Raw genomic sequence first — 18881 nt, forward strand, 5'->3', positions numbered from 1 at the left:
GTCTCCTGGGACAATTCACTTTTGAGTGTTAGACAAGTGCTCACTCTTGGGCCCTGGAAGGGGTCCCTCTTCCTTCAACGAATGGAGTCTTGAACTATTTTAGGATCACAACCCTAAAAGCAGGATAGACGCAGCCACAGCCATAGCCTGAAGTGCTTGGTGGGTTTTAGGAAGACAATGTACTGGGAATCTTGGAGCTAAACATTCCTCAGCTGGCAAGCCATAACATATGTAATTTCTGTTTAAGAAGAAACTGAGTTTTACAAAAATGAAATGAGGGGGGAAAGGCACAAATATTGAGAACCAATCAGTCCTTCTCAGCATTGCCTCATGCCTTCTCCATGCATCCTTATTAAAGCCAGATGCACATTTAATTTTAGAAAAGTCTAAATAGGTGTATGTTTTATTTTTCTGTTTTCTACTGGAGTAATGTTGTAAGCTTAGAAATGCTCTATATCTAGCATCTGAAATTTACAGCTCTTCTGTTTTAAGTAAACATCAGGTACTTAGCTAATTAAATGTAATGCTTGTAGGATCCTGTTTATAGGAAAGTGTCAACTTTCAGGATGTTGTGTATAAGTCTTGATAAAATTATGTAGAAAATAACAGCGTACTCTTGTTTCATAGGCTGACCTTGCAGTCAACACCACCTGGAAATGGCTCAAAACAAAAAATGATGGAAGGGCTGAAACGAGATAAGATCAAATTGATGTCATGGTAATTACACAAAGTACCATTCAATCATTGGATGGAATTTACTGTTGATCCCTGGACTTAGATGCAGGTGGGAACATGCAGTTTTTATTACTCTGCTGTTATATAAGACAGGTGCGGACTTTATTAAGAGCAGTTACTGAGAAATCACAAGACGAAGCTAAAATCCCTCTTCAGATCCACAGTCAACTGCCCTGACCACATCCTGCAAAAAATCCAGAGGAAGGTAATATGAATGAAATAATTTGGGGGATTTTAATTGAGGAGTAAAATATTTGAGAATACAAGGGAGCTGGTTGTGCATAAACCTTAGTAAGAAGACAGGCATTTACACAGTCTCTTTTCAGCACTCATGATTGAATTGGGAGGAAGTCTGCAAAATTGTGGTCTGTGATCACAGGCTAAGATGTTATCTAACTGAAGCCAGAAACCAACTGTCTCCTGCTGTGATGTGTGAGTGCCTGTCAGTAACTAAAAAGTTTTCTCAAGAAATATTGGATGTCATTTGAAAGGCATTCTTTGGAGTGGCTTCCAGGGGTCAGGAAGAGGAGGGAGGAGACATGTAAGTTACTGATATTGTTTTGTCATCAGTTTTTAAATGACACATAACTACATCTTCAAACTGGTCAATGGTAAAGCAGCTCACCTGTTCAGCGGAATGACCATAGCTTCTGATATTTTTTGAATAGACCCTCTTGGGTAGACTTGAATTGTAACACTGAAATGTCTTGAACAACACTGTTTCCTTTTTCTTCTTTCATAGAATGCCACAAAAATAAGAGTCGGTAGTATTTCTCACTATTACTGATGGACCTTGCAATTCTACATCTCTTGGCTAAGTCTAATTGGTTTGTTCCACAGAGAGTTTCTAGAAATGTTTGCTAACTTTAGTTATATTTGCATCAGTGCTGCTTGGAATGGCAGCTGGTTAGGAAATTAGGACTAGAAAATAAAAGTGCTCCTTTGTCTCTCCTTATTAATGTTGAGGATACAAGATTTGGGTACATGGAAGAATTATGAACTGACACTACGTGGGTCCTCAGGAATACTGAAGCTCCATCTCACTTTCATGGGAACTATTGTTTCCTAAGCTCTACAATCTTCTCCTCAATCAAAAAAGATGTTTTATATTAGAACAGAGGAATATTCTTAAGTTTCTGAAGATATCTTTTAAATAATTACTTAACATCAACTCAATTATTCAAAATATTGGTCACCCAAATTGATTGTAATACTTTGCTATAGTTTTGAATTATTTGTAAATGATAAGAATAACCACCATTTATGAAAAGTTTATGTGTCTTCATTTCATTTCTTTAACTTTGGTTTTGGTTTCTTTTCTTTCTTTTTTTTTTTTTTGCAGTAACAGAGTCGTTGAAATTTTGAGTCATATTTCTCACCGTTTCTTGCTGAAAAAGGTAGCATGTGAAGTGTTAGGAAAGCAATTTATTATATTCCAGAACAGTTTCTCAGTTTCCTTGTACATTTCTCAAATTTACATGAAAACTCAAAGTAAGAGCTAGGAAACAGAAATAGTAAAATTAGAACGTAATATGTGCATTTTGTTCAAAAGTAGATCAAGATAATCAGCTTTCACAAAGAGAAAATGTACAGGAATCAGCTGATATTTCCATTGAGAACAGCATGACCTATAGCACCATACTTCCATTTTTATAGCTTGTGAATCCCAGAGTAGTTTGCTATCAACTTATGATCCTTGCAAATTCTGGTTTTGGTGTGTAACATTTCAGCATTCCCCATCATAATGTTGCACAAAATAATCCAGTAATTTCTTGATTCATCAGACTCAGAGATGACATTATAGAAATGCTCTAGCATCCGCTGTGCACTGGGGTAGGAGGAGGAGAGAGAGAAGAGGGCGCTTAGGCCACAGCGGGAGCAGAATCAAGGGCAATATTATGAATTGAATTTGAAAAGACAACAGTAACATCATGATCCATGCTTAAATCAACACCCTAAAGAGAATGGATTAACTGTGTGTTGCTAGGCTATAAAGGTAGTATAGGTGAAAGGGTACTATCTTAGGATCAGACCACTTTCCAGTTGACTTTGGCAAATCCTTTTACCTCTCTCAAGTGTAGTTTTCTAGTCTACGAGATAGGTGACATAGTAGTGCTTTCCCCAAAGAAGTGTAAAGAGAATCAAACAAGGGAAATGGATATGAAAGCCAATGCTTGGCCCCCGCCAGTCACTCCGCGCCAATCAGACACTAGTCCTCATGCCTTGGTCAGGTGTAAAGTGCCTCTTTATATGAATGAAATGTCTTTCTTAAGGCTGTTCTGAAGAAGGTGAAGTCAGATAAATATGCAAAATAAAAAATTACACGAGCAAGTTATATTTGAGCTGGTATAACATAATATTACTCTAAAAAAAAAAGATGTCAGCATTCTATTTAGGGATATACCACCTGGAAAATAAAAACATTTAAGAAGTTCATTGTGAAATATAAAGTTTTGAAGGCAGTGTAGTAAAATGCGGTTCAGAGCTTGGAGTTGTAAAGAGACATTCTAAAATCTTAGGTCTGGGCTTCCCTGGTGGCGCAGTGGTTGGGCGTTCGCCTGCCGATGCAGGGAACAGGGGTCCGTGCCCCGGTCCGGGAGGATCCCATATGCCGCGGAGTGGCTGAGCCCGTGAGCCATGGCCGCTGAGCCTGCGCGTCCGGAGCCTGTGCCCCGCAATGGGAGAGCCCGCAGAAGTGAGAGGCCCGCGTACGGAAAAAAAAAAAAAAAAAAAAAAAGATAAAATCTTAGGTCTGCCAGTGGTGAATTTTGTGACTTTGTATAGGTTACTTCGCCTCTGGAATTCTTTTATCTGCCAAAATGAGAAGAATACCTCACAGGGTTGTCATGAGTATTGAATATATTTATGTGTTCAAGGTGCTCAAAAGAATACCTAGCACACACAAGTGCTCAATTAATGGTTGGTATTCTTTTTAATGTAGAAGTTATTATTACCAAATTCAGTATGGCAGATACTGTGGGCAATGCTAACTCGGAATTTTTTTTCACACTTTGTTAGATTTTCCCTAATAGATTAACTGAATCTGTGTTATATAAATCACACCCCACAGAGGAAAAGTACCGGAAGAAAGTGGAGAGACAAGACCAGCGTCCCATATCTCAAACCCTGGAGGAGAAATTTTTGTTATAAGAGACAGTGGTTGTTCCAGTTATCTATTACTGTGCATCAAAGTACTGAAAAGCTTAGTGGGTAAAAGAAGAAGTTATAATTATCTCTCAAGGCCCTGCAGGTGGACTGGGCTCAACTGGGCCGTTCTTAACTTGGATTTCTCATGCATTTGTGATCAGATATTGGCTGGGGCTGGAGTCATCTGAAGGCTCGACTGGGCTGGTCATCCAAATGGCTTCTTCATTCATTATTTCTCGGCCTCTTTCTCTTTCTGTGTGGCATCTCGTTCTCCAGGGCCAGTCCACGTGGCTTATAGCCTTCTTACTGTGTGGTGGTCTCAGACTAGTAGCACTTCTTACACAGCAACTGGCTTCTAAGACACAGGAAGCAGAAACTGCCAGGTCAGTGCAGGGCTACTCCCACGACTGGCCCCAGTGTTGTATTGGTGTGAGGGACACTCTCGTGACTGCCTTATTCTATTGGTGTAAGTAGTCATAGGGCCCGCCTAGATCAACGGGATACAAAGACAGACACACCACTTTTCCATATGGAAGTGGCAAGGTCATACTGCAGAGTGAATGTAGGCTGAGAATATTTTTGTGGCCATCTTTGGGAAGTACACCTGCCATATCAGAGAAAACAGGGGCAATAAACAATAAGGGGCTTCTCTTTGCAGTTCTGCTCTGTTTATTTTTTTTTAACTATTATTTATTTTTATTTTTGGCTGCACCGCACAGCATGTGGGATCTTAGTTCCCCAACCAGGGATCGAACCCGTGGGCCCTGCAGTGGAAACGTGGAGTCCCAACCACTGGACCTCTAGGGAATTCCCTGCTTTGTTTTTATCACAGAAAAAAATGCTATAATGTGAGGTGCTGGGGTTGAGAAATCTACAAACCCAGCCTGTCCATTCTATTATTGAGAGACTTTAAGGTAAATTAAATGTTTCCATAATCTAGTGCTTTTAAATGGAAATGATACTTGGTGTGTCAAAAGACTGCACGAAAACAGCTCAAATAAAAAACAAAATGTAATGCACAAATATTTAAAGTTACAAGAATGATTCTTATATTGCTATAATAATGCTCTGTATAAAACTTTTCTGGCCTTTGGATGTTTTACTTTTCTGAGTGATAAGTTGACACTACTTAATGTTTTGTTCCTGATAGCATTTATTACTGCAATAATGTTAATTTTAAAAATTGGGTATTTTTAAACTACAGATATTTGAATTTCTCATTTAAAACAATATTTTATGGTACATAGAGTTTGTCCTATCAAAATTTCTTGTTGATTTAGTTTGCAGACAATTTAAAAAATGCTGATGTGCTAGAAAAACCAGAAGGGTAATGGAAGAACTAAGATTTTAATTACATAATTATGTTAACATTGTAAAGTGCCTTAAAATAACAATTAAAGTAGAAAGTGTACATCTTATTTTAAGCCCCTTAAATTTAGTCAGTTAAGAAGCTTCTCAAAATATGATTGTTACAAGAATCGTCATAAAGGAATTGAAATTTTTATAATCCTATGAGCACTTCAATTTCCTTCTAAATACTGCCTGCTCTTTTTCTTTTTAAAAAATAAATATTTAAAGGTCATCTTTTGTTCTGTTTGTTTTTATGGAAACCCCTGGGGTTTTTTGTTTGTTTGTTTGCAAAGTATACCTGTACAAGTTGTACTTTATACGTCTTTTGCCTCTAAGACCCCCTTTTTTCACTCTTTCTCTTCATTTCATCTGGAAAATTAAGTCGGCTCCCTTTTAGAATTTTGCGAAGCCAAAAAATACTGTTAAGTAATTGATAAACAGAAATCCCACCCCAGATACAGCTGCTGAACTGTGTGACGTCACTTATTTTCCTCTGGACACTGGGACACTTTGGGGATACACTATTTGCAACCCCTGTGATTAGGCTGGGGAAGTTATGAGGACTGCTGAATACACAAAGCTCCTGTACAAATGTTAAAACAGTAAAATATGTATTTACTACTGTCGTGTTTCTCTTCCCCATGAAATATGTGTTCTTTATTCTCATTAGTTTTTCACCTCTCCATTTTCCTGTCCCCAGCCTATCAAATGTTTCAACATCTACGAATGCTTTTACTACAGCATTCATTGCTCTCACTCACAGTCTTGCCTTTGTATCTGGGTCAGAGAGCAGGAAACTTATTCATATTTGTGTCACCCATACTTGGCACAGTGCCTGGCACGTAGCAGGTACTTATTCAAAGTCTTTCAATCTTTCAAATGTTCAATTTGGACCTTAAATTTTGCACTTTACAATGTTGAACTGTCAAATCATCCAAAACTCATCTTTTCATAAAATAGAGAAAGCATTAATTATCTATATCAAAGAATGAATGAGGGGATTTGAGACAGATCATGGGAGTAGTAACCGTTTCTCTCTCAGCCATCCTTCGACAATCAGTGAATGCAATACTGGGTCTCAAGGTCACTCTAGTGCCTAGGAGCAATATTTGAATGTCTACTTCGAAGAACTGAGAACTTGGAGGATTTCTGAGCTTGGGGGCTGGAGCATGGGATCACAGAAGACATTCACTGCTCCACCTGGGATTCAGAATATGTTAACAAGAACAGGGTAAAAACCCACTTGCTGCAACTAGAGGACATGAAGAAAGAAAACTAGTAGCCAAGGCTACTCCAAGTTGAGTTTCCTGATCACTGACCCCAGACTCTTTAAATTCGTCCAGCAGGAGACATCAGTGGCCACTCGGTGGGACGTGGAGGTGAGCCTGTTCGGGGACTGGCTCCATGGGACTTGGTGGGATGAAGGATGAAGGGTGCTGAACGTCCACTTACCCTTGCGATGCTCCACCTTCGTATCTCTCATCCAGGCTGAACTATTGCTATTCGCTGGACCAGGCAAGATGCTAAAACTTACAGGCCTCTCCTCTGTTCAACAAACAATTCTTACATACCTATCTCATGCCAGGCAGTGTGCTGGGGATTAAAGTCTTTGCTTTCAAGGGTCCTTTTCATTAGTGATCCTTCACTGAAGGCTGCCTACTTTTCTTCTTCTTGGTAGTTTGGGGCTGGGCTAGATGGGGCTAATGAAGTGAAACCTTAGGTTAACTCTCTAGAGATCAGTTAGATTTAATCTGTTTTGTTAACAAAGAATTATGCCTCTACCCTAGCCAGTCATCTCAAAAATGTGCTATGAGTCAGTTGGGCTTCCTGGTGTGGAGAGTATGGGTGAGTCACCCCATCTACCACCACAATTAGAAAAATCGAAAACCTGACTCTTTGGCAGTGGGGGAGCAACGGCAGCATCTTTGCAGGTGAATGAAGACCAGGATGTCACATTGTACCAAACACTTGTCTTCTTGGAACAATCTTGTATATATATATATACACATATATGTATATTTGTGTACATACATGCATGTACACATATATACATACATCCATATATGTGTGTGTATGTATATTTAATTTGCCTTGAAGCCTTTCAGTAATAGGATTGACAGGTTGGGATGATAGATTTCTTAGTCCTGGCACCTTACCTTATAAACACTTTTTTTCTGTGATAAAAACAGAACAGAGGAGCTGCAAAGAGAAGCCCCCTTATTGTTCATTGTCCCGAAGTTTTCACTGCTATGGCAGGTGTACTTTTCAAAACGGGCCAGAAAAAAAATCTCAGTCTAAATTCATTCTGCAGTATGACTTTGCCACTCCCACATCAAAACGTAGTGTCTATCTTTGTACACTGTTTGATAGATGGGGTTGGTGTGTATGTGTATGGTACTTGGTGTGTCAAGATATGTAGAGAGAGATATATATAGATATATACTGATGTCCATATGTGTATGTGTATGGTACACTGCTATTTACCTATTATATAAATCATTTAATACATGAATTATATATTAATGTATATAATCACAATAAATAATACGCAAACATATTAAATAATAATAGTAAGTTTAACATTATAAATCAACTATGCTTCTATGAAAAATAAAAAAATAATAGTAAATCATGGCAATAATATTCTTTAATACTTTTAAGAATGCTATCTTTTCCTTACAGAATCTTATTATATTAAGAACATAAATTTGCCCACATACCTAGTTTGATATAAAGTAACAGATACCCAGTTGAAACACTGAAGCTCTTATATATGCTTTTTATTAATGTTTTCTTTTGAATTCTTATGACTTTTATATCTTAGCATAAAATGGCTCTTACCTGTGGCATATTTAACACTTAGACATTCATGTATTAGCCAGCTACAAATTCTATAGCTAAGTGAGAATATGTCATCTCTAATGAATTTATTATCTGAAAATATTTTATTTTATTAAACACTTATTCTAAGTTGTCATTCAAGAGTTATCTTGTTTCTCAGTATGAATGACAGCTCTACATAAGCAACTTTTGATTGATACTGTTACTGTTCTAAAGTCCTGATGCAACACAACTGCATCTACTCTGTGCAAGACCTTGTGCTAGGATGGGGGTGGGTTAGAGGGGCACAGTTTCTACCCTTAAGAAGCTTTACATGGATGGAAAGACAAACAGGTATATAACTAGCTAGAGTTCAGGACAGACTGTGGAACTTCATCTAAGAATTATAAGCAAAGTGATGGATAAATGCAGTGGAGAGTTATTTATTCTCCCTTTGGGCTTGGATGAAACCTTCACAATGAAGCTGGTGGCTGGGCAGCTCCTTAAAAAACTCTGAGGTGGATGGCTGAGAAGGGGGAGAGAGGCCTTACAGGTCAAGTCGAGAATACACACATTTTCTTGGCCTCATTTTATTCTGATGGGGCAGGCGGCAGGAGGTGAGGGTGTGTTGAGTGGGTGTTGGAGGCGCACTGTAGGGCTGGATATATAGAGTCTGTGATGCCTGCAGTGTTCTCACTCGGAATACCAAGAGGCTGAGATTAGTACATCTGATTTAGATTGAGCATGTTTTGCAAAATAGCATAAATCCCAGCTGAACATAATTATTGTTCCTGCCCTGGGTCTTAATGTTTTTCTTCCATATTCCAAAACAGAAAGGCCAAAGGGTGATTAGGCTGATGAAAACATTTATTAAAATGTTTTCGGAAACACCTAGAATTTGAGGGTTAATCCCTTTCTGCTTGGTTAATCTCATCTCTTTTTAAAATAAAGACAAAGCCGTTTCTGTTATTGAAAGCTAAAGGAATGGTGACTTTGGTTCTGCTTTTTCAATCTTCTCTTTGCTTTATCATAAAGCAAATCCTAAAATATGCATCCGTTTCATGCTCTCACTTTCTGCAATCTTGTTATAAATGCTTCTCTCTGAATTAATTCTGATATAATTGTTCACTGCATAATGCTGAATTTTCGTAATATATGAGCTGCAATATCAAAGCACAAAAATGATACTAATTTAAAAAGGAAACCAGTTTCAATTCTGAAATTTTCCTTGTGGCTTTGTATATCACTTAAGAAGTGGTTCTCAAATTTAAGCTCTTAGAATCTGTTTATGATCTTAAAGATTATCGAAGTGCTCAAAGAATATTTTTAGTGAATTTATATTTATCAATAGTTACTGATATAGAAATTATGTTGGAAAAAGTTTTAAAATATTTATTCTTTTTTTTTTGGCCACATGGCTTGTGGGATCTTATTTCCCTGACCAGCGATTGAACCCAGGCCCTCAGCAGTGAAAGCACCAAGAACTGGACTGCCAGGGAATTCCCAGAAATATTTATTCCTTTAAAAACAACAATTAAAAACCCATCACATGTTAACACAAATACAATATATTTATAAAAAAATGACAATTTCCAAAACAAAAAAAGTCAGTGAGAAGAGTGGCATTGTTTTACCTTTTTGCAATTTTTTTTTTTTTTTGGCCACATCCTGAGGCTTGTGGGGATCTTCAGTCCCCCAACCAGGGACTGAACCTGAGATCATGGCAGTGAAAGCGTCAAGTCCCAACCACTGGACCACCAGGGAATTCCCTCTTTTTGAAAATTTAAAAAGTACTGGGCTAATAGAACACAGCTACATTCTCAGGTGCTTCTTTATTCAATCTGTTGCAATATCACATGTCATGTAGCCTCTAGAAAATTTCTCTGAACACTCATGAGGGGATGAGAGTGAAAAATCCAAACAGCATCTTAGTATTATTATGAAAATAATTTTGACCTCACAGACCCACTAAAAGTGTTTAGGGTCCCCAGATCTCACTTTGAGAGCCACTGACTTAGGACAATATTTATTCAGTGTTAATTATGGGTGAAGATAAATAAAACCCATAATTACTTGTGTATAAGTATATAAATCAGGTAGAAATAATGACGTACATATGTTTTAGCCTTACCTACACGTAAACAGTCTGTTTTCTGTATTATAAACTGTTGGTTCTACTGTCTGACAAATTATTCTTACAAGATACATGGGTTGATATAAACATCTAGAAAAACATGGTCTTATCATGTCAGTCTACATGAAAAATAACCACAGGTTTTGAATCACATGGAATTATAAATCTCATTCTGAAATTTTTTTAAAAGAAATTTTGGTTTTGATAAATTATAGATTTAGAGGAAGTTGCCCCCCACCACGGCCCAAAAAATGTACAGGGAAGTCCTGAGTATCCTTTAGCTAGTTCCCTCAATGACAATACCTTCCAAAACTATAGTACAAGGGGAAAACCAGGAAATTGACATTGGTACAACCCACAGAGTTTATTTGGATTTCACTAGTATTTTGTGTATGTGTGTGTTTCTGTGCAATTCCATCCCATGTTAGATTGTGACACTATCACAATCAAGATAAAGAACTGTTCCATCACCACAAGGCTCCCGGTTCTATCTTTGTATAGCCACATTTACTTACTCCCCTCAACTTCCTCCCCACATACTAACTCCTTGAAACTGCTAATGTAGCATCTCTATAATTCTATCAATTCAAGAGCGTTATATAAATGGAATCACACAGAATGCAACCTTCACTCAGCAGGATACCCTTGAGATCCATCCAAGTTGCATGCGTATCAATAACATGTTCCTATTTCTTGTTACATAGTATATAATCTGGTATTGGAAGTACCATTGTTTGCAGAGCCAATCATTCCTCTGCTGTTGGGCATTTGGACCATTTCCAGTTTGGGGCTATTATAAATAAAGATGCTATGACCCTTTATATACGTTTTATTTGAACATAGTTTTCATTTCTCTGAGATAAATGCCCAAGTACAACTGCTGGGTTATATGGTAACTACATGTTCAGTTTTATAAGAAACTTCCAAACTATTTTCCAGAGGGCTGTACCATTTTATATTTCCACCAGAAACGTCTGAATTATCCTGTTTCTCTGCATCCATTTGGTGTTATTTTTATGTTAGCTAGCTGATAGGTATATAATATCTCATTGTGGTTTTAATTTGCATGTCCCTAATGGTTGATGTAGAATACATTAAATGTGCTTACTTGCCATCTATATATCTTCTCCAGTGCAATGCCCATTTTTCAACTGGATTTTTTAAATTGAGTTTTGAGAGTTCTTTATATATTCCAGATACTAGTCCTCTGTTAGACATATGGCTTGCAAACATTTTCTCTAAGTCCGTATCTTGTATTTTCGTCCTCTTTGAGGATTAACCCATAATTTGGATGAGGTCTAATTTATCATTTTTTCCTTTTATGTATTTCATTGTCAACTCTAAAAACTATTCACCTAGCCCCTGCCCACCCTTCCCAATTTTTTCCTAAAAATTTTATACTTTCACATTTTACAGTTAAGTCGATGATCCATTTTGAATTAATTTTCATATAAGGTATGAGATTTACATTAAGGTGTTTGTTTATATGTTTGTTTTGTTCTGTTTTTGTATTTATTTTGCCTATGGATGTCCAATTGTTATAGCAGCCATTATTGAAAAAGTTGAAATCCTCTGTTAAATTGCTTTGGCATCTTTGTCAAAAGCCAGCTGGGCATATTTTTTGGTTCTCTATTCTGTTCCATTGGTCTGTGTATCCCTCTGCTAATATCATGCTGTTTTATTACTGTAGTTATAGAATAAGACAACACTGGGAAGACTGGTTCCTCCCACTTTGTTTCTAAAATTGTTTTAGCTATTCTAGATCCTAGTCGTAAACTTCTCTGTGTCTACAAAAGCTGTGCTAGGATTTTGATAGGTATTTCATTAAACATAGAAATCAATTTGGAGAGAATTGATGTATTTACCATGTTGAGTCTTCCAATCCATGCACATGATATGTCTCTCTGTTTATTTAGGTCTTTAATTTACTTCATCAGTATTTTGTAATTTTCAGTGTACAAGTCCTGTCCATATTTTGTTAGATTTATACGTATTTTATTTTCTTTGGAGCGATTATAAACAGTATTGTGTTTTTAATTTGTTTCCACATTATTGTTTTTAGTATATAGAAATGTAGTTGATTTTTATGTGTTGTTTTTGTCATGCAATCTTGCTGAGCTCACTAATTAGTTCCAGAACATTTTTTGTAGGTTCCCTGTTTTGCTTTTTTTTTTTAATGTAGATGATCATATCATCTATAAATAGGGGTAGTTTTACTTCTTCATTTTAAATTTGTGTGCCTTAATTTCTTTTTCTTGCCATATTGTGCTGGCCAGAATGTCCAGCACTATATTGAATAAGAGTGTGAGGTGGACATCCTTGCCATGTTCCTGATCTGAAGGGGAAAGCACTTGGTTTTTCACTATTAAGTGTGATGTTATCTGTAGGTTTTTGTAAATGCTCTTTATCAAGTTGAGAAAACCCTTTTGGTTCTTGTTTGATGAGAGTTTTTATCATGAAAGAGTACTGGATGCTTTCAAATGCTTTCCTGTGTTGATTGATATAATCATATGATTTTTCTTTATTCTTTTGATATAGTGGATTACAATTAAGTGATTTTCAAATATTGAATACTGTGAATTATTTTCAGTTGGTTGTGTTGAATAATTCTTCTTATACATTACGGGGTTCAATTTGCTTTATTTTGTTTTGGATTTTTGCATCTAATTTCATGAGATATACCAGTCTCTTGTTTTCTTTTTTTTGTTCCGTATTTGTCTGGTTTTGGTGTCAGGGTAATCCTGGCCTCATAAACTGAGTTGGGAACTGTTCCCTTCTATTTTATGAAAGTGACTCTGTAAAATTGGTGTTAATTCTTTAAATGTTCTGAATTGTCTTCTCATTGGTAATTAATTCTCTGTCTCTGTTATCTTTCATGGTTTGAACATAAGCAGTTTAAAAATAGGGATAAAAATCTGTCCCTTTCACATATATACAATGGAATATTACTCAGCCATAAAAAGAAATGAAATTGAGTTATTTGTAGTGAGGTGGATGGACCTAGAGTCTGTCATACAGAGTGAAGTCAGAAAGAGAAAAACAAATAACGTATGTTAACGCATATATATGGAATCTAAAAAAAAAACAAATGGTACTGATGAACCTAGTTGCAGGGCAGGAATAAAGATGTAGACATAGAGAATGGACTTGAGGACACGGGGTGGGAGGGGGAAGCTGGGGCAAAGTGAGAGTAGCATTGACATGTATACACTACTGAATGTAAAATAGTTAGTTAGTGGGAAGCAGCAGCATAGCACAGGGAGATCAGCTCGGTGCTTTGCGATGACCTAGAGGGGTGGGATAGGGAAGGTGGGAGGGAGGCTCAAGAGGGAGGGGATATGGGGACATATGTATGCATATGGCTGATTCACTTTGGTGTACAACAGAAACTAACACAGTACTGTAAAGCAATTATACTCCAATAAAGATCTATTAAATTTTTTTTGTCCCTTTTATCTTACATGAGATTTTTCTAGAACATGTAGGGATAAAACCCAGTTCTTAAATGCGGTGAGGTCAATGCCTGGATAAATGGTCAATCACTCAGCTGACCTTGCATAACCTGATCTCATGTACTCAGAATGCTTAGGTAAAGCTGTATCTACAGGTATAAATAAGTCAGGAAGTGGATTTAGGAGAACTTTGATTGATACTACCTGCTGTCTACTCTTGCCACATTGCTGGGGTAGCATTTACTTTGCACACTGATAACTAGCCTTACAGCCCAGCTACCGACAGTGAATAAAAAGCAGGAGAGATATTATCCTTTCTTTCTGTTTTCCCACCTGGGAATGTAGAGATGGGAAGGATGGGCTCAAATGTTGTATATTTTATATATCTTATATAAGTTTATCTATCTATCTATCTGTCTGTCTATGTATCCATCCATCCACCCACTCATATAGATATCCTTAGATATTATCTAGTTGAAATTTCATGTTTCATAAATAAGGACATTAAAGCTTCTTAACAGGATGTTAAGATTTTAAAAAGAGAACTTCTTGTTGTTATCATTATACCTGATTCTACTGGTTGATGTGAGAAGTAGGAAGAGTCAATTCTCTACCTCTTTCCAAAAGAGAAAGTGCTTTTTTTATACATGGCTTTAGAGTGTATTGGGAGCTGTAAGCAGAGGGGTCAAGACACTGATGACTATTACTATTAATATTAAAATTACTGGTTGTTGTTATGCCTGTTAAGCCAATTTTATAGTAACTTTTTTCCCATGTCTGTTTTGCAGAAGAGCCATGGATTACTACAGAAAATATGCAGCTGTCATTCTGGCCACATTGTCTGTGTTTCTGCAAATTCTCTATTCCTTTCCTGATGGAGAGTTTACAATGCAGGGTGTGTGACCAAACTTGGGTTTGCAGTAACAAGAAAGCACACATTTCTAGATGTACATCAATAACTCCATTGATTACATTTCTACCTCCTTTTCAAATGTGATAAATCTTTGCTGTTGGATATCTATCTAGGCACTTTTAGACTGTGAAAATAAAATTAAACTAGGTTCCAAAAATGTACAGTGAAAATGATATCTTACATGTCCATTTAAATAGCAGCCTGTACATTTCCATCTGAAATAGATTCCTGATTATTCTTTATCTGAGTTTTACAAGCAGAAAGTGCTCCTTATTCAGTCTAGCTAGTTGACTTTTTTTCTGTTTTTTACATGTCTCCCAGAAGATTTGGGAGGATTTTAACATTGCCTTTGTAGATGAATTTTCAAATCAGTTAACAATTGAGAAAACAAAACGATTTTATGCAGTAAATTTGTTTTGCTGTACTTTCCGAAAAATCTCATATAGTAGCTGATATAATTCCATCTGCTATGAAATTGTGAGCTACTATTGGTGATGGTTTTTCTCTAGACAAGTGATAATATTTTAACCCCTGTTCCCAAGTGCAGATGCCTGATCTCATATCAGGCTGTGCCACTCACCATGCTTTCTTAATTCTGACACATGCTTTTCTTTGTCAGTATTTGGAGTTGCTATGGGGCAAAAACAATAGCAGATTCTAAATGGGAAAATATTTTGCCTCTGGGCAAAATCCTTCTTTTGGATGACATGGTGTTTTCATCTGTCAAGTTTTGCATTCCCTATAGACATACTATCAGCACTGGAATTGAGAAGTCATACTTAAAGAAAGAGAAACTATTGCTACTGAGATTTCCCATGCATATCTGCAAAAATCGTTTTCCCATGAAAATAACTGTAGTCGGTACAAATAGATATCGTGTCTGAAGATGAACATACAGCCCAAAAGTATTGGGTTGGCCGAAAGTTCGTCTGGGTTTTCCATGTTACAGAAGAACCCGATGAACTTTTGGGTCAACCCAATATTTATTTATTTATTTAATTTCTTTTGATTTCCAATAGATAAAAATATTTGCTGTCCCATAATAAGGAAAAATGTATAGTTTCTTTTAAAATTATTTTTGGATTATTTTACTCTTTGCCTTTTTTTCTTTCTTTTTTTCTGGTGATAGGCTGCCCAGAATGCAAGCTAAAGGAAAACAAATACTTCTCCAAGTTGGGTGCCCCAATCTATCAATGCATGGGCTGCTGCTTCTCCAGAGCATACCCCACTCCAGCGAGGTCCAAGAAGACAATGTTGGTCCCAAAGAACATCACCTCAGAAGCCACATGCTGTGTGGCCAAAGCATTTACCAAGGTGAGAACTGAAAGGGCCCCAGAAACTTTCTAACAGTTCAACCAGAGAAATGTCCTCAGAGCACATCCATGGGGTTTAATGCCAGAGGTATCTGATGACCCATGCTTTATTTGTAGAGTGAAGGGCTGCATTTGTCCCCTTTACTCAAAAGAGTCAGCAACCTTGTGGGCACAGGCTGGATTTATTCTGAATGAAGAGCATAGGGGTAGAGGTGATGAGGGGCAGGTTGGGAGAGAGTATAGAATACTTAGTGCAAACCTAAGCTTTCAGAGTGAAAATATCAGCTGAAAAGGAGAATATGCAAATATAGCAAGCATCTATTTAATTCAGCTGGCTAGAGTCCATTTTATTTAACAGTTTTCAGTTTTGCCCACCTATCTATCTATCTATATCTGTCGTCTTTTCCCCTTCCTCCTTAGGCTACAGTGATGGGAAATGCCAGAGTGGAGAATCACACTGAGTGCCACTGCAGTACTTGTTATTATCACAAATCTTAAAGAGTTTGCAAAGGGCCGTGTTGATGACTGCTGATCTCCTGGAGTGGAACATTAATTTGTTCAGTGTTTATGACTTTGCAAGATAAAACCCTCCTTTTCCTGACCGTACCATGTTTTACACGCTTTAAGAATATACTGCAGCTTTATTGCCTTTCTCTTTATCCTACAGTATAATTGGCAGTCTTGTTCTTTTCATTTGGAATGAAATACAGCATTTAGCATGACCATAAAAAGCTGGTTCCGCTAGAAATAAAGTCTTTTAAATCATCATTCTACCACTGAATTCTAATTTTTTCTGAAAAGTTTCAAGCCAGTTACTTTTTTTTTTTACATCTTTATTGGAGTATAATTGCTTTACAATGGTGTGTTAGTTTCTGCTATATAACAAAGTGAATCAGTTATACATATACATATGTTCCCATATCTCTTCCCTCTTGCGTCTCCCTCCCTCCCACCCTCCCTATCCCACCCCTCCAGGTGGTCAGAAAGCACCGAGCTGATCTCCCTGTGCTATGCGGCTGCTTCCCACTAGCTATCCATTTTATGTTTGGTGGTGTATATATGTCCATGCCACTCTCTCACTTTGTCACAGCTTACCCTTCCCCCTCCCCATATCCTCAAGTCCATGCTCTAGTAGGTCTGTGTCTTTATTCCTGTCTTACCCTTAGGTTCTTCATGACATCTTTTTTTCTTAAATTCCATATATATGTGTTAGCATATGGTATTTGTCTTTCTCTTTCTGACTTACTTCACTCTGTATGACAGACTCTAGGTCTATCCACCTCATTACAAATAGCTCAATTTCATTTCTTTTTATAAGCCAGTTACTTTTAATAGGATTAATGGGAGGGAGTGAGCCAGTGTGGGCCCCTACATACTCAGTGACCCGACACTGGAGAATCTTGTTCCCACTAAGCCTTCCAGAGCAAATGGTGAGTCCTTCGGCCAGTGTGCTAGTTATGAGATAATCCATTGGGGCGAAGGAAGAAAATATAACTTCTATTTCTATTCATTTTCACATTAGCCCTTTAGATGACCATTTGGATGAGTTTTATAGAAGTACAGATACATTAGTATGGTCATGCATGTACAAAATTTATCAATAAATAAATATGCAGATATTGAGGATGTTTGGTCCAAAACTTTTTTACTGGTAGAAGTTTTCAATCAGGAAAAAAAAAAAAAAAAAAGGAAGAACACTGCTCTAGGGTTTGGTAAAGACAAAATCATCCCCAGCCTGAAGTTTCTATCCACTGGCTTATGCCTGACCAAAAAAAAAAAAAAAACAAAAGCATCTTATTAGTTCCTGGCAGCCAGGTTGTAACCAAACAGAGGCTAAGGTAAGGATATCATCCTCTTACATTCCATGTCCAGATCCTGATGGGAATGAACAAATGACAAGCAAAGAATTCACTGAGCACTCACTGTGGGCTAGGAGGAACAAACACTTTCACTTAGCTCTGTCCAAATGCTTAAGAGTAGTGCCATGCTTCAAAGTCACATTTATTGAGCATTTATACTTATAAACAGAGATAGATCATGGTTCTTACCCATTAAATTAGATTAGCTATGGTAGAGATCAAAGCCACCCAAAATTTCAACTCCTAAGGGAGCCTGAAATTAAAAAAAAAAAAAAAATCACACTGGTCACAGATAACACACACAAAAAAAATTCACTCATCACCAATTTGTCAGATTCCATTTCTGAATGAAAACCCAATTTCTAACAGGTAGGTAAACACACCAGGTGTCTGGGTGAAAAATTTAAATGAGTGCATGTATTTTTAAAGAAACACTGAAATGCACACACATTACTTAACTTGTTCATTCATTTATTTACTATACATTTATTTAATGTCTAGTAAGTGCTGGCCCATGATTAGATCATGGAGATTCAGAGATATCAGGATTCTCTGGAAGATAAGATTGAGAAAAGCTAATACAGCTTAATTTGAGAAAACAATGGTGCTGATTCATGGGTTCATTCAAACATTTAATAGATATTCATTGAGAATCTACTATGTGTCAGGTCTTGAGAGCTTGTTTGGAGGATTCAGCAGGAGAAGAAAGCTAGCAATACACCCTTGACTGGAGTGCCCTTGTCCATCTGGGATCATCCCATCTCACAGAGGGGATGGAAGAAGTAATGAGAGAGGAAGGGGACAACCCCATGGTCATTCAGATCAGCCTAATCAACCCTGGTGAGCACTAGAATAAGACACGGATGCTGCTCTGAAGCAATCCACAGTCCGGTAGGGAAGAGAGACACAGGCAAAGAATTAAGATCTAGTGAGATTATGCTATGTGAAAGGTATGGATTTTGGTGACATTAAGGGAGGAATGGTTAACTTGGTCTACTGGGGTTCATCATGGAGAGCTTCACAGGAAAGGTGATACTTGAGTCTAGAAGATAAGCAGATTGATGGGGGAGGGGTTCAGTCTACTTTGAGGAAACAGCATAGGTAAATGTCCTGAGATGGGAACCAGTATGATGGTCATAGAATGACAAGAAGTTCAGT

The 18881-nt window shown here is 37.3% G+C and overlaps 1 protein-coding gene across 1 annotated transcript; it reads left to right on the plus strand.

Annotated features, from left to right (window-relative positions):
• The first annotated feature begins 841 nt into the window (after window positions 1–841).
• Window positions 842–16632, plus strand: CGA (glycoprotein hormones, alpha polypeptide). Its single transcript, XM_065888699.1, has 4 exons — window positions 842–940; window positions 14427–14533; window positions 15681–15865; window positions 16285–16632. Exons 2-4 carry the CDS (start codon window positions 14434–14436, stop codon window positions 16360–16362), a joined length of 363 nt encoding a protein of 120 aa, XP_065744771.1. The 5' UTR covers window positions 842–940; window positions 14427–14433; the 3' UTR covers window positions 16363–16632.
• Window positions 16633–18881: the final 2249 nt, after the last annotated feature.

The sequence above is a fragment of the Phocoena phocoena genome, chromosome 12 (genome assembly GCF_963924675.1).
Source record: "Phocoena phocoena chromosome 12, mPhoPho1.1, whole genome shotgun sequence".
NCBI lineage: Eukaryota > Metazoa > Chordata > Mammalia > Artiodactyla > Phocoenidae > Phocoena > Phocoena phocoena.

Bases quoted from the DNA above. Each gene is read 5' to 3' on its own strand.
- CGA (XM_065888699.1), top strand. From the start codon at position 14,434: ATGGATTACTACAGAAAATATGCAGCTGTCATTCTGGCCACATTGTCT. The intron at 14,534-15,680 runs GTGTGTGACCAA...TTCTGGTGATAG, and splicing joins TGGAGAGTTTACAATGCAGG to GCTGCCCAGAATGCAAGCTA. The intron at 15,866-16,284 runs GTGAGAACTGAA...CTTCCTCCTTAG, and splicing joins TGGCCAAAGCATTTACCAAG to GCTACAGTGATGGGAAATGC.